The sequence below is a fragment of the Plectropomus leopardus genome, chromosome 16 (assembly GCF_008729295.1).
Source record: "Plectropomus leopardus isolate mb chromosome 16, YSFRI_Pleo_2.0, whole genome shotgun sequence".
Taxonomy (NCBI): Eukaryota; Metazoa; Chordata; class Actinopteri; order Perciformes; family Serranidae; genus Plectropomus; species Plectropomus leopardus.
In genome coordinates, this window is record NC_056478.1 from 26,175,344 (window position 1) to 26,202,197 (window position 26,854).

The window sequence follows — 26,854 nt, forward strand, 5'->3', positions numbered from 1 at the left end:
TTATTTTGAGTCGCTCTCTTGTCAGTACGGGTTCATCTGAGTGTGCGTTTTGCAATAGAAGTCCATTGGGGCCCCTGACTCTCTGGGCCCCCTGTGTACAGTAGACACGTTTAATAATCCATCCATGGTGAGCGCATGGGGTGAGTGGGAAAGTCTAGTTTCCGAGGAGCACGTGAAGGCAGCAGCCAATCTCGTGTCAAGGAGAATGGGCGGTCCGTCACAGCCTGACCTCACGAGCAGATGCGTGTAAAGTGATGCAAGTCACCGAGGCTTCAGTGTTTTGGCAGCGAACACCGGGCTAAGGTAAGCCCTGTAGATATTTGGAAAATTCAGACCATTTTTTATATCGACAGTATGGAAATGTTATGGGCGCGTGTCGTTGTCGCTGAAGGCTCGGAGGTTGCCGGGTATTAGTATCGCGTTGCTGCACGCGGTAGCAGAAGAAAGTTTCGGTTGGGCAATAGTACCATGTGGGCGCGTAGTTAATGTCAAACAGGTTTGTGTGCTGTTTCTACCTCGTTGTCGTTTTGTGTGTGATGTTATTTAATTTAGATAAATCAGTAAACGCAGCTGGGTAGTGATTCGTTACGTGAACTGCACCAAGCCGGTTGATCGACCACTTGAGCAGACGTTTAGGAGCTAGCCAAACAGCCTCCAGTCCGCCGCTGAAATGAATGACATGCCGCAGCGTGAGGGGACTAATTAACCGAGCAGCAGCTCTGTCACGGTGCATATCACGATTCAGATGCGTTCCTAAAGTAACGTAACGTTACACTATTTATATCTATACTTTTTTTAAGCGTTAGAGTGCTTCATTGTGAATTATGTCATCGTTTACGCCTAACATTTTAGACAACAGGCATCCTTAAGTAAATATCCTTCCGCTGTCCCGTCTAAAGCCAATATTTATCTTTTGAATGAACCTGTTTTAGCATCAAACCATCAGAGATGCTGTCAAGGAGTCTTTGGTAAGTCTGACTGACAAGTATGGGCTGACTTCATTGTAAAAAGGAACTATTTGTTTGAATTAAAAAAAAAAAAAAAAAAGTTATTATGGGCTGTTTAAAAAAAATTAAGTTGCCTGAAATTGAAAAGACAACTTCAGGTAATTTTTTTTTTAATGATTCGAGTGTTTTCTCAAATTCAGTCAACTTAAGGTAGCCTGCACACAAACTTTTTGGAAGTAAAAACAAATAGTTTCTTTTCACAATGTTGAATTGTTTAATTAAGAAGTTAATTTTGCAAAAAGGGACTTTCTTCTAGGAGCGTTAAAAATACAGATTTTTTTTCATGGTCAGTATTAGTGCATAAAACAAAAATTAAATATAAAATTCCAGGTTGCTGCATTTCCATAATCACCAGAGTAATGTTTAGAATATGGGTCTGATACTATGAGACTAAAGAAATTTGTCACAGGTGTCTATGTTGTCCATATAATGTTAACTATCCCTTAAGTGTAGAGCTGGGCAATTACGCTATTATATAAATATTGTGATACGAGACCAGATATTTTATTATTATAAGATATTATCTATATTGTGATATTTGAATTTCTCCACATCACCCAATCCTAGTTAAGTATTTCTGGTTGTGTTTCAGGTAATATTACATATTAATAACAAGCTGGTCTATGGCAATATTGGGTTTTACAAGGCTTGCATCAGTGTAAGTATGACATAAATGTTGTTTATGGAGAATGAATAGAGGCAAAGGATGAGTGAAACTTATTTCTGCCATGTGTTGGCTGCTTGTCAGTTCATGAAGTAGCATAAATTGATTAAAAACTGAAGTCACTATGGTCATTGTTTTTGGTAAGGTAGAACATTGAGCAAACAGGTGCTAAGATGAAATCCTTATCCACTGCTACACTCTAAAGACTGTGTTGGCTTCACTACAATCACATTTTCCTGACAACTATAATGTAGTAAGTCATCAGGAAAAGTTGAAGTTTGCAATGTTTTCTAATGTGCAGGGGTCATAGGGAGGAGCGTCTCAAACAATCTTGTCCTTGAGGCTGTCTTGCTAAATTTGTACATTGTTGACAGCTGTTCATGAATCAAAAACCAAGAAGTCTAATATGAATTTCTCAGGGTACATGGTCCCATTTGCAACCTTTGAATGAAAGGCAGTTATTTCACACAACTCTTGGTTGCTACTAGAGCCGGGTAGTATGAACTGAAAATTATTTTGCGATGTTTTTAGTCTATATCTCGATAGGCGATATATATCTCGATATTTTTATTTTCCGTAAAAACACTTAACTAATACTAGAAATGGGAGAAAGAATCAAAGATTTTGTTGACCAAATTTCCTCTATCATGTGACTATAATATAGGACTGACTATTGGTACTTTGAAAAAAATATGAACAAAATTCAGTTTTTGATGAATAATCAGTAGTAATGTAAATATAATGACTACATGGGTAAAGGCAAGTATTAAAACAAGTAGAACTGTCTGATAAGTTGAAAAAAGTACATCACTGTAATGCAACCTTCAAAATCGGGAAAAAAAATACCATTTATTCCATATAACTATCCAATATCTAAGACCACACATAGTACTGTCTCATATCTCAATACGACATAGTATCTTTATATTGCCCAGCCTTAGTTGTCACTGGGCAACTTTACTGACGCTTTGGACAAACACAACACATAGTTTGGCCTCTTCAGAGGTAACTCTGCAGTGCTGTATGTATTTACTCTGGAGCCTTCATCTGGAGAGGGCCAAGACGACTTTCTGTTATCTGCTGTGAGGAACTATCGCAGCTTCTGCAGGCTAATGATTGCACACAATCTTCAACCAAATTCCACTCTCCTTAAGTATTATCTGCTGTCACGTTAACAATTGTCACAAAAGACTAACACAGTGTTCATGTCAGGTTTAGTTATCAGTCTTCAAGGGAACAGCCCGTGCATGTCGTCATCCATAACACTGTCTTATTGAACTGATAACAGCGCTTAAATCAGTGGTAGCAATTTTGTATTTCACTCATCAGTACCTCTTTATATTTGCTGCCAATGAAAACAAAATGACGATTTCTCCTGTTTGTCTACCTCTTGATTCTCAGTCAGTGCTGTTGGTAGTTATTTCCTGCTGCAGGCCAGGGTTCAGCTGAAGGTTTAATGATTACTCAAATAATTGGCCTTTTGGGTTGCTGAGATACAAGCAGATCTGGGGCCAGTGGCTGCACAAATTCCAAAGATGCTGACAGTGGGCAAAAAAAATCACGTCCGGACACAATTTTGCATTACATTATATATTTGCAATAACCCTTCTGGTGGCATCCAATAGAGTATTTTCAAACCACTATCTCCTTATTGACACTGTCTCGTCCACGGCGTAGGAGACAGCCTCCATATACATTGGCTGAAACAACCATTTTGTCTTCATCCATTTAAGTATTTTCTCCTTAAAACTGTAAACACAGGTTGAAAACCCCTCGTAGAAAGTGTAGATGTCACTCCTGTGTTGCCTGTCAAAGTACAACCTGGATTCCAAAAAAGTTGGGACAATGTGTAAAACGGTGTCCCAACTGAAAAAGACGTCTGGTTAGCATTTGCTGCTCCAAAACCTGTATTTACCTTTCAGCATTTATGGTGCCTTAAAAGATGTGCAAGTTACCCATGATGCCATTGGCACTAACACAACCCCCCATACCATTACAGATGTTGGTTTTTAAACTTCATGCTGGTAATAGTCTGAATGGTCCTTTTCCTCTTTAACCCAGACAACACGATGTCTATGATTCCCGAAAAGTAATTTGAAGTGTGAACCCATCAAACCACAGCACACTTTACGATTTTGTGTCAGTCCATTTCAGATGAGCTCGGGACCAGAGAAGGCAGCAGTGTTTCAGGATTTTGTTTAAATGGCTTTAACTTTGCATGGTTGAATCTTAACTTGCATTTGTCGATGCAACGACAAACTGTGTGTTACCGACAATGGTTTTCCAAAGTGTTTCTGATCACATATAGTAATATCCTTTAAACAATCACATCAATTTTTGGTACAGTGCAGCCTGAAGGTCACAGACACTCAGTGTTGGTTTTTCAGCTTTGCCTCTTACATGCACAGATTTCTCCAGAATCTGGGAATCTTAGATGATATAATGGATCATAGATGGTGAAATAAATTCCCTGCAATTGCGCACTGAGAAACCTTTTTTTTTAAACCGTAGGACTGAATGCCCACACAGTTTTTCACATTTTCATGCCCAGTCACGATACTTTAATCTGTTTCCGGTTAACCTTTTGACTTCTGAAATGTTCCAAGTGGGTGTTTTTTGAGCATTCGACAGCTTCCCCAGTCTTTTGTTGTTTCAACTTTTTTGGAACGTGTTGCAGGGATCAAATTCAGAATGAGTGTATATTTACAATATACAACTAAGTTTACCAGTTTAAATATTTAATATCTTGTCTTTGTACTGTATTCAGTTGAATGTAGTTCATAACGGTGGTGTGCTTTTTTAAAATTATTATTGTTTGCCCAGCTGCCAGAAGGGGCAACAGTTAGCCCAAGCAACACTCAAAAATGAATTTGGGTTGTACTGGACTCATATGCCAGTTGAATAGGACTTGGCTGTTCAATATGAATATTAAGCAATTCATTTTGTTTTCCATACAATTTTTAAATTTTGAAAAGGCATGTATGCTCAGTGTGACAGTGGCATTCACATAATATAGTTAAAAAAGCTAACTGTGCTAATGACGGGTTGTAAATGTGCAACAATATTTTTTGCAGACACTAGCTATCAAACAATAGCCAGAGACTGTATCATAGCTGCAATTTTACCACTTCTAAGCAGAAGGTCTCTCCTCCTCTGTGCCGCTGCCTGTTTTCCTGCAGCTCTGTGTTAGCAAAGAGTCACGTGAAAGTCAAGAGCACTCACTCTGCAACAAAATCTTGAGACCAAAAAGTCCCAAAAAGTGCACTTGCCAGGAAGAAAAAGACTGCTGGACTCGAAGCAATCGGTAGACTGAGGGTCTACATTTGAGCATTCGAATCTCTGAGTTTCAAGGGGCAGCCCTAAAATAAACTATAGAAAGCAAAAAATAATAAGATTTTTTACTGCTAAACATCAGTAGGTTAGGATTATTTAAGTGAGCATGCTCAAGCTCTGTGGTGTCCAAGTTACAGTCTCACAGAGCTGCTAGCATTGCAGTAGAATTTTATTCTTTAATATCAGTTATCCAAATAAGTGTAAATGAATTATTTGACATTTGGAAAGAGCACATTGCACTGTTTTATCAAATTGACCTCGTAAAACCTTAAATCTAAGACTAGTTTCTCTATCTTCCTGTCAAGGACAATAAAACATCTGGTAGTTTTCCTCTTGTTGGCCCCTTTAATCCCTGTTAATATTCACTTTGAGTGCTCACCCTCTGTGAGTACATTAAATGCAGTGTGTGCTGGTCGTCTGATGTGCGGTTTGCTTTGAACAACCACGATAGGATTTTGTAAAGCGCTGGCCTCATTCAGCAGTCTGCAGCTGCAAACCTTCCCATGCTCTACCTGCTCTCTCCCCATCAAGCTGCAGGTCCTCTGTTTTCCACCATTTACACACCAGCCGGGGGTGTAGGGGTGAAAGCACCAGTGCCATCAGCTCAGCTCTCACTACCTCATGTAATGTACAGTCATTGTCCCTGTGTTGCCAGGCAACCACAGCCTCCCCGACCTCCTTGTGTAATTTGCGATGCTCATGACACCTACCACCTCAGCCTAGCCAAAACACTAGCAGTAGTGCACACATACTTGAATTTGTTGTCCTTCTTTTGTCCTTGTGTGGTTATCAGACAGAACCGAAAGGATTCACCCTTTACCTACCTCGAACGAAGAAGCCAAAACATTGATTTAATTAAATAAATCAATTAAATAATAATAAATTAACTAAATAAATGGGTTGTCCGTTTTGCACGCTGGTGTGGTGGATGGGCACAGCTCTATTGAAATAGGCCTTGGCCAACTGGTGCAGAAGCAAATTGCTTGCTGTAAGCCATATTCCTTTGTACTGAGGACTTCTAAGTACTGTCTTTTGCAGCAAGCCTCTGGAGGAGCCCGATGGGTCACTATTAAGTATCATGTTGGTGACAACATACAGTAAGTGCTCTGAGGCCCATATGGCACGGGTATGAAATAAAAATTTAAAAAGGTCCAGGAAGTTACTAAAATTTCCTCCGAGCAAAGGTTCGACACTCAAAATATCTACATTGTGTCAAATTTTCAAATTAGGACTCTTTAACATACAGATACATTGAACTTAAATGGCACTGGGATGGAAAAAATAAAGGTAGCTTTACCAGGAAAAAAAAATCCATGTACAGTGAATTTCAGGCCTACTTTTCAAGTAAAATAAAAGAAAATTTCAGCCCCCTTTTTCTTTTGACTTTTAGTAGCAGGTCACATCTCTGTTACACTAATAATCTCTCTAACAAACTGTCTGTGCACAGAAAACATCAATTTGATTGGCTTAGCTGAGTGAAACTATTGCCGTATTGATTGGATTAGCTGCGCCTGTGGTCTATAGAAGTGGCTGCCAGGGAAAAAAATGCAAATGCTCTGTGAAGGTTATTGATTCTAATTAATTTATCTGAAATTGGTCATGGGTCTGGAAAGAACCATCACTCGGTCTGAGTCCGGAGTGTGATTCACCAGTTGGTGATGCCCACTATAACATAGGATTATACCAGATAGAGCAGAACCAAATACATTTCTTTATTTTAATGTATCTACAGTTATGAGTAGTGTTTGACTTCCATACAAGCACAGCTTTTTAGCACGTCATGGAAATAGCTTGTAGTTTAAGAGACGGTAGTCTCTGTAAGTCTACACCATCAGACTGTGTGCGCTGTAAAGGTCACATCAGTTGGGCTTAGTTACTCTGAGGTCAGACTGTATGACAGTCCATGGTTGTGAGGGAAATAACATTTGAGTTTCATAAAATGAAGCATTTCTTTGGGTTCGTTCTGTTAGCCTCTTATGTCACTGTTTAATGGGGCAAATTTAAACCTTTGAAGAAAAAAAAATCATTAGAAACAGCCCAAACCAGCAGGAAAAGACTGCCAATCTTGTGCTCTCTGTCAAATACAACAATTTGGGTCATTAAAGACCAGCGATGGAGGTTACCTCAGTATTTTTTAGGTCTGTAACTGTTCAAAGTTTGAAAGGGCACCATGGGTTGTTCAGTGTAACAGCAGGATTTTAGGAATGTAGTAAACAACCTAACGGCGCTAACATGTTTTGCCGAGGCTAGATCAACAAAAGCCAAAGACTGTACTGTATTAAGTTGTTGTGAACTGTAAATTCACCACTTCTAAGCAGAAGGTCTCTCTTCTCTCCTCCTCTGTGCTGCTGTCTGCATGTCTGCAGCTCCTCTATCAAAGAGTAGCATGAAAGTCAAGGGCACTCACTCCGCAGAAAAATCTGGAGACCAAAACGTCCACTAAAGTACACTGCAGAGAAAATTAAGACTGCTCGACTTGAGGCAGTCTCAGTTGACTGTCTCCAACTGATGATTCCAATCTCCAACTTTCGGGGGTAGCCTCAGGATTTTTACTTTAACATTCTTTCCTTTGAAGGTTTTTCAAATTTAATATCGATTTTAGTAACAGTATTCTACATTAGTTTGTCATCACTCTATATACAGGATGCAGAGATTTGCGTTTAACCTCATAAGTTGCATAACAGTTTGCTTTGGTTGCCATTAAATCTTAAATAGTGGCTACCGTTTGAGATGGTTGGCTCTTTAAGATGTTCAGACTGTTACCGCCTGCTCAGGATGTGCTCTAATAACATGAAGTGTCCCAAACTGTAGCTGCACAGTCACAAGTCAGTTTGGCATTTTAAGTAGCTTTAGTTTACTAATTTTCCATGCACTCGCACTGTGAAACCAGCAGGCTGCTTGTTTTAAGCACTGAAAGGATTTTAATCAAAGGGCCTTTGTTCTTTGTCAGGTTTTACTGCATTTTTCACACTGATGCCGCTCACTTTAGAGTGACATTAAGAAGCTGCCAGCTCCAACCTGTAACTCTCAACAGGAGCATAGTTTTCTGACAACAAGGTGCCCACTAAACATACTCCAGACAATCCTAATTCATATGCACTGCAGCAAATGTTTAGTTTTTGTTACAAGACAATTTTCTCAGCTTGCCTTGAGGCAAAATGAACAGCATCTGCAAAAGATTGACGTAGTAGTAATGGATTTTTACGACTGAACTTGCCTCTGGCTTTAACTTAAGTTAAAGAGCTACATGCTTTCTGTTGAAACGTCCACGTGATGGGTGCTTCTCAATTAAACCAGATGCACAGTCAGTTGCTTCTGTTCCCAACCGGTCATAGTCGGGTAGATTAGCGGTAATAAGTCATAATGATAAGAGTGTGAATTAATGGGGTCATTCCTCTCAGCCAGCGCTTGATCACACCAGCCCGGCGTATCATACAGACAGGCCTGTCGGTACAGAATACTGCTGATGTTTGATGAACAGACAAACATAATCTCACCCTCACGGTCTCATATGCTAATCTTTGCAGAGTTGTTTTTTGGTTACTACAGAGACAGTTTATTGATGTGTAGAGGTTGCCAAAATGGCAATGAGAAAGCTGGACTCAGTGGCAGTGCCTGGATCTTGTTGTTTGAAACAGTTGTCCTTCACGGCCATTTTTGGCTGCCAGCTTGTGAAGATAGCTGGTGAAGTCCCTCTCTGATAAACAGCTCAGCAGATGTCCGTATGAAAGTCATACTCCCTTTTCAATTTTTGAAAACTTTTTGGGCCAGTGTGCATCACATTATTAAAGCAGATGTTTCAGTAATCAGTGTGACCGTGATACCAAAATCCCCTCTGAACTCCACTCCTGGTGACTTGGTTAAAAAATGTAATATGTAACATTTTCACGTTGAAATGTCCAAAGTGACCAGACCAATTATTTATGTTTTTGAGTTATGTGCTTGTTTTTACCCAAACATTGTTCAAACCTGGAGAAATCCGTAATTCTAATCAGGTCACTGTCGTTTGGTCACCGTTGCCTGTCAGTGGCGTCATATCCTCTTTGCACATGTGTCAAGGTTGTGGTTGTCTGCCAGAAGCTATCATAAATCGACTTTATATACAATTTAAAGCCTTTTTTCCTAATAATACACTGTTAGATCTGGTTCTGTATACATGTAGTTAGTATGTATAGTTTTTAACTGTAAGTTTTCACAGGATGAAGTAGTTAAAGTGGTCTGGTGTGTGGATCTTAACGTACCAGAGAAACAAGCTGAGTAAACGGTAGCAGCAACTCGGCTCCAGTCCCTGCTGTGCCAAACAGCATTAGGGAAACACTTACTTTTAATGTGAAACTGCTTCATTCAGATTTTCTACTGCTTTAAATCACATGGTCTGTTGGTTTTAAAGAGGAGAGGACCTCTGCAGATAATTTGGCTCCTGGTAAAAACCTCCGGACAGTCTGGATTTTAGTTATCAGAGAAAAAAGTGAGCACATTTTAGCAGGTGCTGGGGTGGCAGCTATTTTTCTACGAGCTGAACAACATTAAGGAAACACCGATTTTTAAACATGAAATTGCTTTATTCAGTGTTTTTCATGGTTTAAGTCACTGCGTCAGTTTGTTTTGAAGAGAAGGTGACTCTGCAGATAATTCGGCTCACAGCAAAAGCCTCTTGAAGACTGTTCGTTATCATAGAAAAAAGGTGAGTAAACATTAGCAGGAGCTTGGCGAGCCATACAGCATTGAAGAACACTTATTTAACAGAACAGATTCCACCTTTAAATATGAATATTCAACAATTTGTTTTTTCCAAGTTTTACAGTTCAAACATGGCTAAGTTGGCTTCAGTAGGACAGTTTAATTCATGTAATATAGTAAATAAGCTAATGACAGATCGCAAACCATCAAAAAAAAAACTTTTTTAACACTAGATATCAAACAAAAGCCAGAGACTGTATCGTGTGAAGTTTCTGCGTGCTTCTCAGTAGAAGAGACAAGATAATGTTATCTCGGAGCCTTACAGTGTAAAACCTCTCCTCCTCTGTGCCGCTGCATCATGTCCGCTGCAGCCTGAACCAAAGAGTAGCGTGACAGGCAAGAGCGCTCACTCCGCAGCAAAGTCTGGGGACCAGTTTTAATTACCTGTTTTTTTTTTTGTTTTGGTGAAGAAGAAACCTCTTTTGATCATTTGGGTGGAATCTTAACCAGGAAAAACTGACTACATTGACGGCATTTCTCCATCTTGCTGTTATTGTTATTGAGAGGTCTCTTGCCGCACTAAATAACAAGTGGCATCAGGATTTTTGACAGTTTTTAAATTTTTTTCATCCTCAGTCTATTCTATTTTGTATCTGACACAAAAGGCCTGCTAAATAAGTCTAAATCTTCATCAAAATGTGTAGATTTGTGTTCATTTTGAGATTAATTTTGTCACTCTGTGTTGAAACAGTTATGCCGTGCCTAAGCTGTTAACAGTAAACTAATCTATTTCACCATGTGTCTTTAACCAAGTGTTTTGACAGTACGTAGGTGTTTCTTTGTTCCACTTCCCGCATGCACACACAGCTAATCTTTTATCAACACATGCCGCCTCATATTTTTCCATCATTCTTCTTCCTTTTCCAATTTTGTTTTGCTGCAAAGAGAGAGCTCTGCTCCCTTCATTCTTTTAAAGCTGATTTCACTCTCCCCTCACCTCTCTGCAGTCAGCTGCCCCTTCGCTCTCCCTCATCGGTAGTGTAGGAGACTGCAGCACAAAAACACACTGTGAAGGAGAACGCGGTCCGTGTCAAGTGGAATATGAGAGTGTTTTTCAGATGAGCACAGCGAGGAGCTAGAGTCTTGCATCCCCTAAAGTGAACGCTGTAATACATCTCTTGTGAAAATATAACAAGGGATTAGGTTCTGTTTTTGACAAACATTGCGCAGGTATCGAATCAGTTGTATCAATATTGTGACAGGTTATTTTTCTCGTGCCTTTCTTACGTGTGGTAAAATACTGAGCAGAGTTTCTCCTCTGCCTCCACAGTGACCGTGATTGGAGGTTGTGACAGAGATACTCCCCTCCAGTGAGCCTTAAATCTGAGTGGCCGCTGTAGGTCACTGTCAGCCAGCCAGCAGCAGCTTGAACTCAGTAAGTCCTTTGCTGTATTTCTTTGTAGCTTTTTCTGTCCTATACAAGTGAGACACGCACGACTTTGCTGTTTGTACTTATCTCATAACATAGATGTTGAAGTTAGTGTTAATGGAGTTTTGCTCAGCTGTATTTCAGACTTAAGCACAATGCAGTCCTTATTTTGTTAAAAGCAGATGAGAATGGTAAAGTGCCTGTTTGAGTATGCAGATGACTGGATGTGTTTGCATGTGTTTACTATTTAAAATAGTGTTAAGCTTCTGTTTTACCTCTATGGTGTTATTTAACCCTTTGAAATCTGGGCAAAAAAAAAAAAAAAACATGGGAAGAAGCAATGAGCAGCTTAATAAGAAATGAGCCAAAAAAAATACAATAAATAATAATGAAAGAAAAAAAACTTACAAAAAATTATCTGATAATTGACAAGAAAAAAAGAAAATTTGAAAAAGAAGGACTAAAAAAATCAAGGAAATAACCTGATTAATATACTTAAAAAATTATATTTTATTATTATTTGTAAAATAATTATGATGGTTATAAAAATGGTTCTCTGGACTTTTTCCCAAGTTTTTTTTTTTATTTTCATTTTTTTAAACTATTTTCCAGATTTACTAATTTCTTGTAATTTGTGGGGCATCTCTTAGCAAGTTGCTCATTGACTTTTTCCTCATGTTTTTTAAGAGTTCAAACTATTTGCTCAGGGTTCAAAGTTCAAAGAAAAAGTGATGTTAATCCAGTTTGCAAAGGGTTAATCCTTTAATTTGTTCATTCAATGACTTTTTGTATTTTTAAAGAAAAAAAAGACATTTAGAAACCAAATTGCAATAATATTTTTTTTTAAAAAATGTTTTTTGACATAGGATTTTTTGGACCTTTTTTATTCGGGGGAATCAGGTCATTTTTATCTTTTGATTTGACTCAGCCCTTTACAACATTTTATATCCACTCATTCATTCATTCATTCATTCATTCATTCATTCATTCATTCATTGTCCAAAACCGCTTGTCCTCGTAAGGGTCGCGGCGGGGTACACCCTGGTCAGGTTGCCAGACTGTCGCAGGGCGACATTTTATAGGCGAGACAAATTCCCAGGTGGCTCTGTTACAGCAGCATCACAATCAGATAAGATTAACTTCCGTAAAAGAAAACTCATTCTCACATTTCTTCCATTCTTTAAGCCGCTCATGCAGCCATTGTGTGGCACATATTCACGAAGTCTCTAACTGTCCCCTCTCTCGCTCTCCTTCGCTCTCTCTCTCCCTCTCCTCAATCATTATTTTCTGTCTTCGTGGTTTTTATGTATCAAAATAAGGCTGTGGTTGTACTCCAGCTAGGGCTGCAAATTGTTAGCACTTTCGTTAATCAATTAAGAGGTAAAATTAATGATCGATTAATCGTCATTTGAAAAAAAACATAAAAAAACGTTGCTTAATTTAAACAATACCAAATGTGTTTTTTTCCTCAGTGACAGCTAAAAGCAACATATTGCGTATTATTTGACAATATTTCATATCCTGTCGATTAATCACTTAAATTTCACGTTTGATTAAATTCTTAATCGATTGTAGATGAATCGTAATCAGTTTTTCCTTATTTGAATTGAAGGCTAAAGGCTGTGGTGTTGTATTGGTGATATTGTAAAGGCCCCTATGGTATATTTGTGATACTGGATTATATAAATGAAATTTACCTCACATTGATTTAGCATAAAAACACATTTTAAACTCAGTAATAAAGTGTCTCTGGTTGCAAGTAATTGTATAATTGGATCACTACAAAGACAACGTTTACAGCCAACTTGACGACGATTTTAAACACGTTAAATGTTTCCATCGTCCCGTAACTGTTCATCACTTTGTTAGATTTCATCGTCACAGCTCATAGTAACTGAACTCCAGCAATAGTCGGCGAGTGTATCATCCCCGTGCACTGCGCAGCACCGGCACGGTGTGACTCTGCTGTTGCAATTACAGCGTGCAGTGAAGCATTTAACACAGTGCTGCTGCTGTCTGCATGTATATCTGAACCTCTGTCTCTGCGCAGTGCCTCTCCCAGGTCTTAGTGAGAGAAGTTGACTCCACCACCTCCTCACTTGTTCTTCCTCCAGCTCACAGTGAGTCTGTATGGGTGGAGTGCTTTGAGGTCGTGATCAGCCCCAGAGGCCGTGCATCCAACAGCCCCCTGCCTTCCCCGTCCCCACCCCGCAAACATCCACAGCCATCATGGGGGAGGTAGTCCAAATGCACTTCACCACGGTGGACTACGTCATCTTTGCCTTGCTGTTGGTGGCCTCAGCTGGCATCGGCCTCTTCTACGCCTTCTCCGGTGGGCGCCAGCGCACAACACAGGTACACCGTGATGTTTAGACACAGTGATGATTTTTTCTTCATCTCTTTCCAGACAGTAGCAGGGTTCCCATGGACTCTTAGAAAGTCTCAAAAGGAATTAAATTCATTAATCTATAAATAATTGGTATCAAAATGTCTGAATGAATCTTTCAGAAGTCTTAAAAAAACGGTAGGACATTGAAAGTAAAATATTAAGAATCACTTTTTTTTTAATGTAGCATCCTAAAATCATTGGTGATATGTATTTTTTCAAAATAATGTATGTATTTAACATCATGCAGATCTGGACAGAGGAAACAACAACACTCATACATTTACAACATCCAGTAAAATGAAAATGAACAAACTTTTTTAAAGGAATTTATACATATATGATAACATATGCTAATTCATGGCTCCTACAGACATGATTGTAAATTGTAACTACATCTCGACTGGTTTGTGGAGGCATGCAGCTCTAGTTCGAGATGTTCGACACTGCCATTTTGTCTTTTAGGAGTTCCTGATGGCTGACCGCTCCATGAGCTGCCTGCCCGTGTCTCTGTCCCTGCTGGCCACTTTCCAGTCGGCCGTGGCCATCCTGGGTGCTCCGTCTGAGATTTACACTTTCGGGACCCAGTACTGGTTCCTGGGCTGCTCCTACTTCTTGGGCCTGCTCATCCCGGCTCATGTTTTCATACCGGTCTTCTACCGACTGCGGCTGTCCAGCGCCTATGAGGTACACGCAAGGAAAGAATGAATGCTGCGTTCATGTGATGTCGGGAGGTCGCAGCCTCCTAACTGGGAAGTCGTTCTTCTGACTTTGTTGTGTTCATGTGCTTTGAGGTTGTAAAGTGGGAACAACGTGGAAGCTTCAAAGAAGATGGGTTGACTTTTGATGCTAAGAGCGTTGAAACAAGAGCTCGATAGCTCTTTCCAGTTTATTTGTATTTTATATATTATTTTATTTTTTGTATATTTTATATATTAAATATTTTTTATCGAGGTCACTCTACATGGACAGCAGTTAACAATAATACCATGACGCCCTTAACATGTGATCCAAAACTCGTGAGATACATGGATTAATAAAAAGGTTTCTTTCCACTGCCCAAACATTCACTTCTGCCTGCCATATTTATGCATTTATGACATCAACTCGGCAAATCGTGTTATGAAATAACGTTATCAATGTTAGTATACCCGCCTGGCATGCTTTATAGTTAAAAGTTTGCTTACTTGCTACAGCTAATAGATCCATACTGTATGCTAACGTGCAACTACTTACAATGAAATACATACATTTTTACTGTCAACTGACACTGTTTCCATGCTTTCCGACATTTCTGCTGCTCTGAAAAGTCACGCAAACAGACCGTTTGACATGAATTTATCTGTCATCTGCATTTGCAGTTTTTTCTGTTTTCACTCGTGTGATCTCTTAAAACTCTTTATCTGACCTCTTATCTGCTTATCCTTGACTTGTTAACGTTCAACCAGAACAAATGTCGACTAAACATCTTAAAGGGTTTTTTTTATGTGGATTCTGTAATGTGAGTCTAAACTGGCAGCTCTGTTCTGATAAAATTCATCCACAGCACTGACCATAGATATCAAAGTGACTGAGATAAATCAGCCTTTTCATTTAGTTTATTCTGTTTTTTTACCATTTGACATTCTCTCTCCTTGATAGTATCTGGAGCTGCGCTTCAACAAGACGGTTCGCATATGTGGGACTGTGACCTTCATCTTTCAGATGGTATCTATGTTTGCGTCATTCTGTTTTTGTACATTAGAGTCACGGCGGTCTTATGCCAACACTTGCAGGAATCAGCGATTTAATTGGTAGTAATTTTCATCTAATCACCGCCACCCTCAGCATATTGTCACCTACATAGATACTTAGTGAAGTCATTAAAAAGAAAATGATGTAAAATTATTTCATTGCAGTTTCAGCTGAGGTAGTCAAACATTAAGTGAGAGAAGCAATAACAGTTTTATGCTACCCAATTAAAAAAAAAAACAATCAATTTGGCGTTGCCCTCTAACTCTTTAGTTGCTAAAGGCATCACTAGTTATTTGATAAGAAATCGGGAACATGTTTGAGATTGAGAAATACATTTTTAGAAAGAACAGATAAAAGAATGCATTCATTGGCCAATTATATGACAGCCTGACTGAAACTTTGGCCCTGGAAATGCCACACTGACCCTGTTTAGTTTCCCTTATGCTTTGTGTTTCCGATATTTTCTCCAATAAAACCATTAGCAGTGTTCAGTAACATCATGAATTGATGACATGAATAATATGTTTGTATAAATATGAGTGGGGGTTGTGGGGTTGTATGCAGTCCATAGTCAGTGTATTACATACAGCAGATGTTGGTCGGCGCGGCCCCAGTTTGGAGAAAGGCAGAAATCAGTGTCTGACAATATTGTGAAACTGAAAATATTCTAAACTTTAACAAATACTGATTTTATTGGTGGCTAAAATGCGTTTTGTTGCTGACCCCCTCCACAGCAGTACATTGATTAGCTTCAGTGTCATAACTCCTGCCTGCTTCTCCAAAACTAGGAGCACGTCGACTGACACTAACTGTATGTAAAACACTGACAATAAATAAGTACATTATACAACCCCACTTCAGAAGATCTGTCCCTGTAGACTATCCAAAGGTCAGTTTGATCTATCCAACCAAATCGTTGTTTTTCCCTAAATGCATTTTCTAAAAATGCTGACTCACAGGATGTTTTACAGTTAAGCAGATATAATGTGACACGTGCGAGTCAGCTAGTTTCAAAACATGACCTGAGATCAGCCCAGTTTTTATTCTTCTTTTTCTTATTCTCTTCCTCTGCAGGTCATTTATATGGGGGTGGTCCTGTATGCCCCAGCCTTGGCACTCAATGCAGGTAAGAGAAGCTTTTTCTGTTTTCATGTTTGACCACAGGGATTTTCACACTGTTTTGCACAAACAAAAAAACTCCCCAAAGTTACTGTTGGAATTAAATAATGCACATGTTGTAGTTATGTTATGTTAGCCTGGATAAGTGAGTAATGTGTGTGCAGCGTTTGGTCATGCTCGCTCTGTTTACTTGCAGTGACAGGTTTTGACCTGTGGGGGGCAGTGCTGGCCATGGGCTTGGTGTGCACTCTCTATACTGCTCTGGTGAGTCTTTCCAGTATCAACTTCAGAAATGACGATTGACAAAATATTTGTAGACAAACTAGACGTTTGTTTTTATACAACAGAAGTGAAATAAAAGCTAAATAAAGATCAACTTTTTTTTTTACACAAGAAGTAAAACTAAACACAGGTTACATACATATTGTGTATATTGTATATAGTCTTTTTTTGTCATTCTTAGTTATGTATACCTCTGTTGTTTATTGAAGCATTGTACACATATTTATAATTTTATATTTTTAACTTACATACTAGTTTTATACATTGTATTGTATTTAAGGCAAAGTTTTAGATTTTACACACTTTACACACTCAGCACATTATTTATAGTACAATTTTTATATTCATATACTAGTGCCAGTTGTCTCTTACTGTATTATTTTATATTTATATTTTTACACACTTGCATACTTGGCATATTTAAATGTTTTATATATTTACATATAGTGTTTATTGTTTACTATTACTGTATTTCTATTTTTACATTTCTATTATTTTTTTTGTACACTTGGTGCTGGTACTTATTTCTATTCGCTATAATTGTCTATGCTGGCATCAGAGCGACCATAACAAACCACAGTTTTCCCACCAGGGATCAATAAAGTATTTCTGATTTCTGCAACTGGTGATAACAATTACAGAATAACAGCCCTCTCTCCCGAAACAGCCATATGCACTTGATTGGAAAGCTGTTCCATTAATTTTACTAAGTTGTGATGTTTCTTTTTCGCAGATGTCATTTCTTCCATTTGTTCTCAGTACATTAAGTCTCAGATCAATGCACGCCTTTACAGCTCGTTTTTAATGTTGATCATTATGGAATTTAAAGTGAATCCACTGCTCCTCCTCCTCAGGGAGGTCTCAAGGCGGTGATCTGGACAGACGTGTTCCAGACGGTGGTAATGTTCGCCGGTCAGCTGGCGGTCATCGTGGTTGGGGCCAATCAGGCAGGGGGCATAGCAGAGGTGTGGAGGAAAGCGATCAATGGCAGCCGCATTGCTGGACTAGAGTGAGTAGTCCGCATAATTGAAGTTCAGCTGAGTGAAGGTGGATTCAACATTCAGACGTTAATGCTGTTTTCACCGTCATATCTCAGCCTGAACCCAAACCCTCTGGAGCGCCACACCTTCTGGACGCTGGGTGTGGGAGGAGTGTTCCTGATGTTGGCGCTGTACGGGGTCAACCAGGCCCAGGTCCAGAGGTACCTCAGCTCTCGTACGGAGAAAGAGGCCGTCATGTGAGTGCCATCAACTCACAACATTCTGGGATAACCCAAAACGGTTGTGTTTTTGATCATGTTATTGTTAAGTAGAGTTACACAAAACAAAAAATGACATTGATTGCTTTTGGGGTTTTTTTTTATGATGTGAATTGCGATATAAAAAAAATATAGCACTTTTCACAGGATGACTTGACACACATATACACATCCCCAGAAATAATTAAACAGGAATTAAATGTGATGATAATTTCCTTTTAATTAATCCTTTTTTTTTTTTTAAAGATGATAACATGCTAACCTTGATTACATGTACTTTAGCATTCCATATTTGTTTACTGCGATATCTGAGGGAATACCCAAAAAAAAACCCAAATTAAAGGAATACTTCATCCCCCCAAATGATGATTTTTATATCAATTACTCACCCAGTTTTGTTGAATTTGTATAGAAAACTTTGTTTTTCTCACATGCCTCCACGGTGAACAAAGAATCCAAAATCTGAGAAAAGACGAATTGTAGTAAATGGGGGCCGTGTTTCACAACAGCACGAAAGTATCTGTTTTCAAACTCTCACTCCACTCATGCAGTATAATCCAAGTCTCACTTATCCAGTCGTATTCTCAGTACTTCACAAGCACGTGCATTTTTACTAAAAAAAACCCATACTACTAAAACCCTTCTGCACAAACTACAAGTGGCGTTTCTGAGACCGTTTTCTCCATTTTTGGATTCTTCGTTCACCGGGTAGACGTATGGGAAAAAACAAAAATTTCAGCCCAAATTAAATGAACGAGGGCGAGTTATTGATACACAAATGATCATTTGGGGAGTGAAGTATTCCTTTAAGTGAAAAACACTTAAGTAGGACCACAGCAAACTTGAGTATTCAACAGTACTTATATGGTTAATTTCCTTTTAAACATTACTTTTCATGTCCACATTACTTTTTTTTATAATGTCAGTCATCTTGTCTCCTCTGATGATGACAGTGTTTTTGTTTTGTTCTTTCAGGTCCTGCTACGTAGTTTTCCCGTGCCAGCAGATTGTCTTGTCTTTAGGTTGTCTGATGGGTCTGGTGATGTTTGCTCGTTATGGAGAGGACAGTCCTCTGGACAAGGGCTACGTCAAAACTAACGACCAGGTGAACATTAATTTGCCTTCACAGTTCCCCAAAATGATGAATATAGAGTGTTTCTCGTACTGTTTTAGCTCCGGAGGGACATCCTAATGTTTAGTTGCTTTGTGCAGATGGTGCTGTACTTTGTGATGGACGTGTTCAAAGATCTGCCGGGGCTCGCAGGACTGTTTGTGGCCTGTCTCTTCAGTGGAGCTCTCAGGTAAATGACCCAAGGGGACAGATTTGGAAGAAAAGGATTCTCCACAATGTTTTTGTGCTGTTTTGTTTACTTCACTTCCCACAGTTTCTGAACTTCTCTGTGGCTTTTCACAGCATGTTTTTTAGTAGATCTGAGCAGTTTATTATCTTTGGCTTCATTATAGTCGGCCCCTAAATAACCAAACTTGGCAAAAACATGCCTGATTGACAGAGAGATGATTATTTTATGTGCCGAGTATCAAAGCTGCTTTCCATTAAATTAATGTTTTATTATTAGTTTGATGGCCTTACAATAAATTTCCTCTTTTTTTTAGCCTGTTTTATGATCTTGGCATGCATGTAGGTAATCCCTGCTCTTGGAAATGCAGAAAGAAGTTAAAAATATTAAGTCATAAATTATTTGTATGTCTTTAAGTAAGCATCCTTTAACGTGTCCTCCTTTTGGTAATTTCATGGGAAATCTCACTGTGTTTCCCAAAAAAATGTGGCCTTTCTCAGTTATAGGAGGTTTCTGGTCTCTACAGTACCCGTGCCCTTAGCTGGATGCCTGCACTGTAAAGACGAGTCTTATAGCATTTTACAAAATCCCAGTCATACTTTTAATCCTGTTTTCTGTTTCCCTCCAGCACCATCTCATCAGCCTTCAACTCCCTGGCAACAGTAACCATGGAGGACCTGATAAAACCCCATTTTCCAAACATGACAGAATCCAAAGCTACACTGCTGTCCAAGGGACTCGGTAATATTAATACGTAATTAATACGTAACATCATGAGCCAAGCATACTATGATTTCAAACAGGAGGTGATGCTCTAATGCTGTTTAATGCTGCTTCTTTTAGTACGTCCTGAACCTACTTAGTGCAGTTTATGACCTGTGCTAACAGTTTACGGGCAGATTTAGCAGGTGTGACCATTAAATATTTCTTTGTCATCGACATGGTCCACAGCTTTGGTCTACGGCCTGGTGTGTCTGGCTATGGCTTACATCGCCTCTATAATGGGATCTGTGCTGCAGGTAAGAGACCGCTGACATGCTCTGATTTACACAGCAAGAAAAGATATATGTAATTGGGAAATGAGACGTTATAAAATATGTCTAAAAGGAAATGCACAATAAAAATGTCTCAATGTGTGTTTTAAATTAGTTTGTTTTTTATTTTTATTTTTTTAAATTTGGCATTATTACGCAACAGTGCAGTTAAGTGGCACACACATAATCAGCACCTGAAGAAAAGAGTCAGACAGTTAAAGCCAGCCTCTGTGTCCTTTGTGTCCTCAGGCGGCCTTCAGCATCTTCGGGATGGTGGGTGGTCCTCTGCTGGGCCTCTTCTGTCTGGGAATGTTCTTTCCTTGGGCAAACCCTACTGTGAGTCCTTCATTAATTTTTTTACTTTATTCTCACTCAATTCACTAAATGATAAATGGCGAGAAGCGAGACTGGTATGGTAATAACAGTTTCTTGTGAATTATGTCTCAGAACATTTCACACTGCTGTGACGCACAGTCACAAACGTGTCTACACGTTAAGTTTGAGTCGAGGTTTGAAAATACTTGTCCGTTACCTCCTCAGGGTGCAGTAGTCGGGTTAGTAGCAGGCCTCGCCATGGCCTTCTGGATCGGCATCGGCAGCTTTGTGATGCGCATGTCTAGTTCCACACCATTGCCGCCACCCAACGCCACTGCTCTGCCCCTGTTTGACAACGTGACCTCTACTGTCATGACGACACTGATCAGCGCCACCACAGCCAAGCCAAGGTAACACGAGTCCAAAGAACTAACTCTATATGTGCTTGCACCATTACTGTCTCTGTAGACGACAGGGGGACTGCAAATGATCAGATTCACAACGATGATCAGAAAAATCTAACGTTGCATTATCTTTCCTCTTCCCCTCTCCTTCAGGCTGACGGGTGTGGAGGCGCTGTACTCGTTGTCCTACATGTGGTACAGTGCTCACAACTCAACCACTGTGGTGGTGGTTGGACTGCTAGTCAGTCTGCTAACAGGTACACACATTTAGACTTGTCGCATCAAAATCAACTTTATCACCAAAAATGAACTTAATACATAAATAAATGAATAAAATAGCCACTGAAAACGTTTGCATCACAGTAGGGCTGCAGTTGAATAATCCTTTTTGTGTTGGAAGGTTCCTAACTGAGTGAAATGATCCAGAAGGATCTAAAGCCCCTTTTCGCCTGCAGGAACTTAAAAATTGTGGTGGTGCCTTAAAATCCATGGTGCCTTGGTTTTTTCGACCAAATAAAAGCCTGTGTTTCTGACATGGTATGTCTGTAGCTATTGAGAGAGTAAAGAGCAGGTGGCTGAGATGTGCTGGGTTGAGGAAAGTTACGTCTGGGAACGTGGACATTTATAAAACAGCAGTCTACAATGTAAAAAAGAGGTGGGAAAAAAAAGAACTTAATGCAATGCACAAGTTGAAGGAGCTGTTGCATTTCACTTGAGCTGCTCCTTGCATGTTATGTGACAAAGAAATGATTGATTAATTAACATTGCTTATTGGAATATTTTTTTCACATAGGTTATGTATTCAGGCAGTTGACCAGAAAAAGACAGAAGCACACTTATTTATTAATGCCACTATTCAATAGGGCTGCTTCTTGAAAGTCAGAGACCCTCAGCAGTTGTTTTTGTCTGTGCAGTGTACTTCTGGGGACATTTTGGTCCCCAGATTTTGCTACAGAGTGAATGCTCTTGAGTTTCATGCTACTCTTTGCGGCTGCAGACTTGCAGGCAGCGGCACAGAGGAAAAAACTTTAATAACTTTAAAATTTGTATAGAAAACCAAACAAATTATTGAATATTCGTTTTGAGCAGCCAAATTCGAGTCGACTGGAATGATTCTCAGTTGGGCACAGGCCTAGTTTTCAACATATGTGCTGGGTGAGCATCTTTCACTGAAATTAATGGGCACCAATATGTTTGAATACCTTATCAATGCTGTCCTGTTTATGTATGTGTCAAAATGTTAGGACCTATGAAGGAGAAGGAGCTGACCCCAGGTACGGTGTATCCAGTCCTGGGCACACTGCTCTTCTTCCTGCCGGAGCGCTACAGGGAGAAGCTCTGCTGCGTCACTCCTCTGGCTCGGAAGGTAACGTCGTCTTTACATTTTTACGTGTTTTCCGTGATTTTTTACCGTAACTTGAGCTTTAAGGAGTGTTTTATCCTTGTCGAGCAGCCCAAAGAAATCAACACACAGCCTTATCTGATGGCCAAGAAAGACAGCAACGGAGCAGCTTACTGCAAAGAGGACACAGTCACAGAGGACAAAGAGGCGGAGAGTGACAGAGCAGAAACAGAGGAGGAAGACTTGGAAACAAGGATCGCTCTGCCCACGTGTCAGCTGACGGCTCATACGGTTCAGGAGACGGCCTTGTGATCTTTTCTCCTTCTACCGATAGCACATACTCACTTTCACCCCTAGCTACTGCACTGTCCAGTTCTTTGGGGGAAAGTGCAGAAAAAGAAAGATCATAGATGTGAAGTCATACCTAAGTACAACGTCCCGAAGATCTACAGCACCAAGTGTGGATGTAGGTGTTTTACAATATCGTAATCAGCTGAATCTGATTACAGAAAAGGTTTATAGACTTCAAAGAGAGTTGTGTGGGTACTTGCTCACACATTTTTCTCAAAAAAAAAAAAAAAAAAAAAAAAACTGGAAAAACTACTGGAAGTCCACTTCTGCCAGGCTGGAACTGTGCACTGAAAGCCCAAATGGCAGCAGGTAACGGATTAATAAGTCAGTTGATCGCATTTAGTGATAGTGACAACACTTTGGAGCACACACAGGCTTGTCTCTGTCCAGATGTGTTCACATGTACATTACATGTGCAGTTTGAAGTTAACGGAGTGGGTAGCTCTCATGCACAATGAGCTGCTCTGCTGTGACTGGATCCAGTCAGTCTGTTTGACAAAAGAATCAGGTAGTTAATAGATGTAAATGATGTAAACAAGATGTGATATTTTTGTAGAGAAGATGGAGCCATACAGTCCCAGATATATGTACGAGAGAATATAATATAAAGAGAAAAGAGAGACAGAACCTGAATGGAAGGCATGGCAGTACTGTGATCGTATAGTGTCTTTACATGGCCTTGGTTTAATACTAATAGTCGCCTTCTAGCTGCTATTATAGATGTCTGAACACTGAGTCCACAAATGCAAACGTGTGTTCAGGTGAGAGCAAAGATGGTGTCTCGTGGTGGCAGTTAAATTCGATGGAGCACAGTAAATCTTGTTTCTACCAATAGTGCTTGAGGAGAGTGTAAACCAGTCAGTGTGCAGAGCTGCTCTGTTCCCTCTCCCCATGGAGCTGCTCTCTCCCCATGCAGAGCTGCTCTCTCCCCATGCAGAGCTGCTCTCTCCCCATGCAGAGCTGCTCTCTCCCCATGCTCTTGTTTCCACAGAGGAGATTAACATTATCCACAGTTTTTCATTCTTTGAGGACTTGTGTGCATGCCATGTGCAACAACTCCTTGTGAGTCCCCATTGTTAACTCATTCACTACTTCCTATCTAACACCCACTAGTGTAATACACTCATTAGGAAACACTACATATAACATACATTACAGTAAGAGTTTGGACACTCAGATGAAATGGCAGGCGGTAGATATATGTGATTGGATATGATTTTGAACTCTGTTCTGTTCTCTTAGAGCTTCTGGAATAGATGTTAAAATGATTGATCGAGACAAAAAAAAGATGTCTCGTTTAAAGAGTCCATCAGCATCTTTCTAGTTGCTCTTAATGCAGCGTGTCATCTGTTACTGCTCTGCCAATATATGTGTCATGTGATTACTGTATAAAGGCTTTTGGAGACAATAGAGGTAGTTGAATTAATCTGGATCAGGATTCTGTGTTTAGGTATTTAGTGTAATTGCCAATGCACTACAGAGACCAATATGTTGCCTAGTTGTTTTCTGGATAAAATCTATAGCCATCAAAACTCATGTTTCTGTTTTTTGAAGTACACAGTTTGTGTAGTTTTCTTCTGTGTTCACAGTCACAGAAGTTGTATGTCGGCCACAAAAAAGCCCCATGAAGCTCTAAAGTGCCTCACTGACTGAATCTTCTCTGGTGAGCGGGGGGTTAACATGGGATGCTCTGGTTTTCATTAGCTTTGTATGTTTTACCCACATGTCTACACATGTTTAACTCTGCTCCTGTCTGATATGACTGCCACCACTGCTCTGAAGCACACAGAGAAGCCAGCTTGGACTCTTAGATGGACCTACCTTAGTTCCATTAGGCAGTAAATTTATATTTTGGAAGGTAAATATGATTAAGTCATCTCTGGTAATTTTGTATTTTGAACATCATTGTGTCTTTTTTTCAGATTAGATTCAGATTATTGTAAGTGCCAGTATGTGATTGATTTGCTTAACAGTGTGTCACTATTGTCATGTTTTTTGGAATCACAGAATTCTTGACCATCACCATTTTAAGCATTTGAAGTCCTCCATTGTCGTTGCGTAAGAGGAGAGGTGTTTTGTATGTGTTTGTGTGTGTGTGTGTGCGGTGTTTAAAGTACTGTTTGTGCTCTTGACAGTGGACCGCATGGCCATGTGACTTACTGTTCAGCTTGCAACGGCCGAACATGTTTCCAAAGAGTTTTCTATAGATTACGGAGAGTCTACATGAAGTAACTTAATACAACCGACATCTCATTTAAACGGTCAGCCAGTGGCGTTGCTCTATCAGCATGTGCTGTCTCAGTTGCCTTACATTTCCCTGTTTAAATGAGTTCGCTGGAGTTGTATTCAAAGTCCATGCCAGACAATCAAGGTGACCCAGTTTAGCATCAGGAAAGAAGCAGCTTAGCATGTCTCATTTATTTGCAAAGGATTACGGACTCTCCAAAAGCACTAGACCCCCCCCCCCCTCATTTGATGGATTGTTTGAGCCCTTTTTTAAACCCCGAGTTACAGGAGCAACATGTTTGTACCATCCGAAATACCTCGATTTATCCAAAGCATATAGAATATGAATTTCTTTCATTTTTTTTTTAAATTTCATTTTACCAGCAGAATATATATTTGAGATCATTTGTATATTTTTGTAAAGCCACATTTCACAAGTCGAAATGTGGAATTTCTATATGCAAGAACCATAAAATGCGTCCTCTTTTGGCAAGTGTCGGCACTATTGGGAACGTAGCAGTCCACACTGCAACATGATGGCATCGAAATATAAGATGAGCATCCTTCGCCTTAGAAAACATTCTAAACGGGGAATGTTTTTCATGCTACATCCCATATGCTGGCCTCCGCAGTCGCGTTTCAAGACATTTTAATGGTTCCCAGTTTTTTAATTACTTTTCAATGACGTGTGACAATGTGTACTTTATTTATGATTGCATAGTATTGAATCCTTTTCCTTCATACCTGAAATTACTTGAAGTGTGTGCCTGTAATTTTACCGTTATGATACACAGATACGCCCCCTTTCTAATGCGAGGGAGCTTAATTCAAGTGCTGACATATTGTTGTCAAAGATGTCCGTTATAAACCCAGTCTGGGTGGAGCACTGTGATACTAACAAAGACACCTGATAAAGCACAATGATGTAGGACTCTGTAGTGATGCTGTAGTCACAATTATCTCACTGAAGTCCTCACTTGGTGTAAAGCAGCTAAGGTAGAGTGTTTTTCATTAGTGGCCTTTTTAACTGAATCTGTTTGGACTGCACAGTTACACAGTTAGGAATACAGTTTGTGAAAGAATAGCACGGCACTTAGTAATTTCCAGCAATGATAAATATTGTTGTAAACAATATTTATCACATTTGTCCTCCCATCCACAAGAATTCTTCCTGGTTATGCATTCCAAAAATATCCCACAAGCACTGAAGTCGAGACGACTCCTCTGCTTTGGCTGTGCCTTCATTTTGTGGTAATGTTTTTTTTTTCCTTCTGTATCCTGATGTAGTTTTCAGAAATAATCCAGGATATTACAAAGAATCAGGGGCGGAGCCAAAAGTAAAAATTGGGGAGGGTGCAGCCTGAATCCAAGGGGGGGTCGAGGGGCACTCTTCCTCTGGTAAAAAATTTTTTCCCCCATTTAAGGCAGCTATATGCATTATTTTTCAAGCTATTTGAGATAGTAAATTGCCAAAATAAATGTTCATAATCTATGAAAAACACAATAGTTGTCCAGAAAAACCTATTCTGAAAAGCACTGCAAAACTAATGCCACATTAAAGAGGGAAAAAAATTGACTTCACAATTTTTTGAAATGGAATATAATATTAAGTGTGTTTTTCTTTTCTGTGTAATTACCTGGAAAAAAAATGCATATATGCTTTTTGCCTTAAAATGAGCCATTTTTGTATCAGCCACTGTAGGTAGCAACCCCTCCACAAGTGTGAAAAAAACACCTGTTTTTCTCTTCAATGATCAATTCAATGATCCCCAAGAGATACGGTATTCTACTAAAATTAATATTAGGCCAACATTTGCTAACTTATATTCGATTTTTTTCCCAGAGAGTCCCATAGATTCAGGGCTTTGGGGGGAAAAAAACAAACAGCGCCGGACCTCCAGGAGCCCCCCCTCTGCTCCGCCCCTGCCAGAATATGAATTGGTTCTCAGACTGTCCAGAAGTGGACAAACCCCAGATTTCTGAATGAATAAG

General features: G+C 39.6%; 1 protein-coding gene across 5 annotated transcripts; it reads left to right on the top strand.

Moving 5' to 3' along the window:
• Positions 1-228: 228 nt before the first annotated feature.
• On the top strand, positions 229-26,733 carry slc5a6a (solute carrier family 5 member 6a). Of its 5 annotated transcripts, none has more exons than XM_042503343.1 (18): positions 229-303; positions 11,015-11,119; positions 13,228-13,468; positions 13,965-14,186; positions 15,141-15,206; positions 16,308-16,359; positions 16,549-16,616; positions 17,489-17,643; positions 17,731-17,871; positions 18,868-18,997; positions 19,105-19,193; positions 19,819-19,931; positions 20,142-20,209; positions 20,474-20,560; positions 20,765-20,949; positions 21,097-21,200; positions 22,188-22,309; positions 22,397-26,733. In XM_042503343.1, exons 3-18 carry the CDS (start codon positions 13,343-13,345, stop codon positions 22,595-22,597), a joined length of 1,929 nt encoding a protein of 642 aa, XP_042359277.1. In that variant the 5' UTR covers positions 229-303; positions 11,015-11,119; positions 13,228-13,342; the 3' UTR covers positions 22,598-26,733. The 5 variants fall into 5 exon arrangements, with proteins under 5 accessions (XP_042359277.1, XP_042359280.1, XP_042359279.1 ...); XM_042503345.1 differs by lacking the exon at positions 229-303 and adding an exon at positions 311-496 and having other exon boundaries at positions 13,164-13,468; XM_042503342.1 differs by lacking the exon at positions 229-303 and adding an exon at positions 315-496.
• The last annotated feature ends 121 nt before the right edge of the window (positions 26,734-26,854 follow it).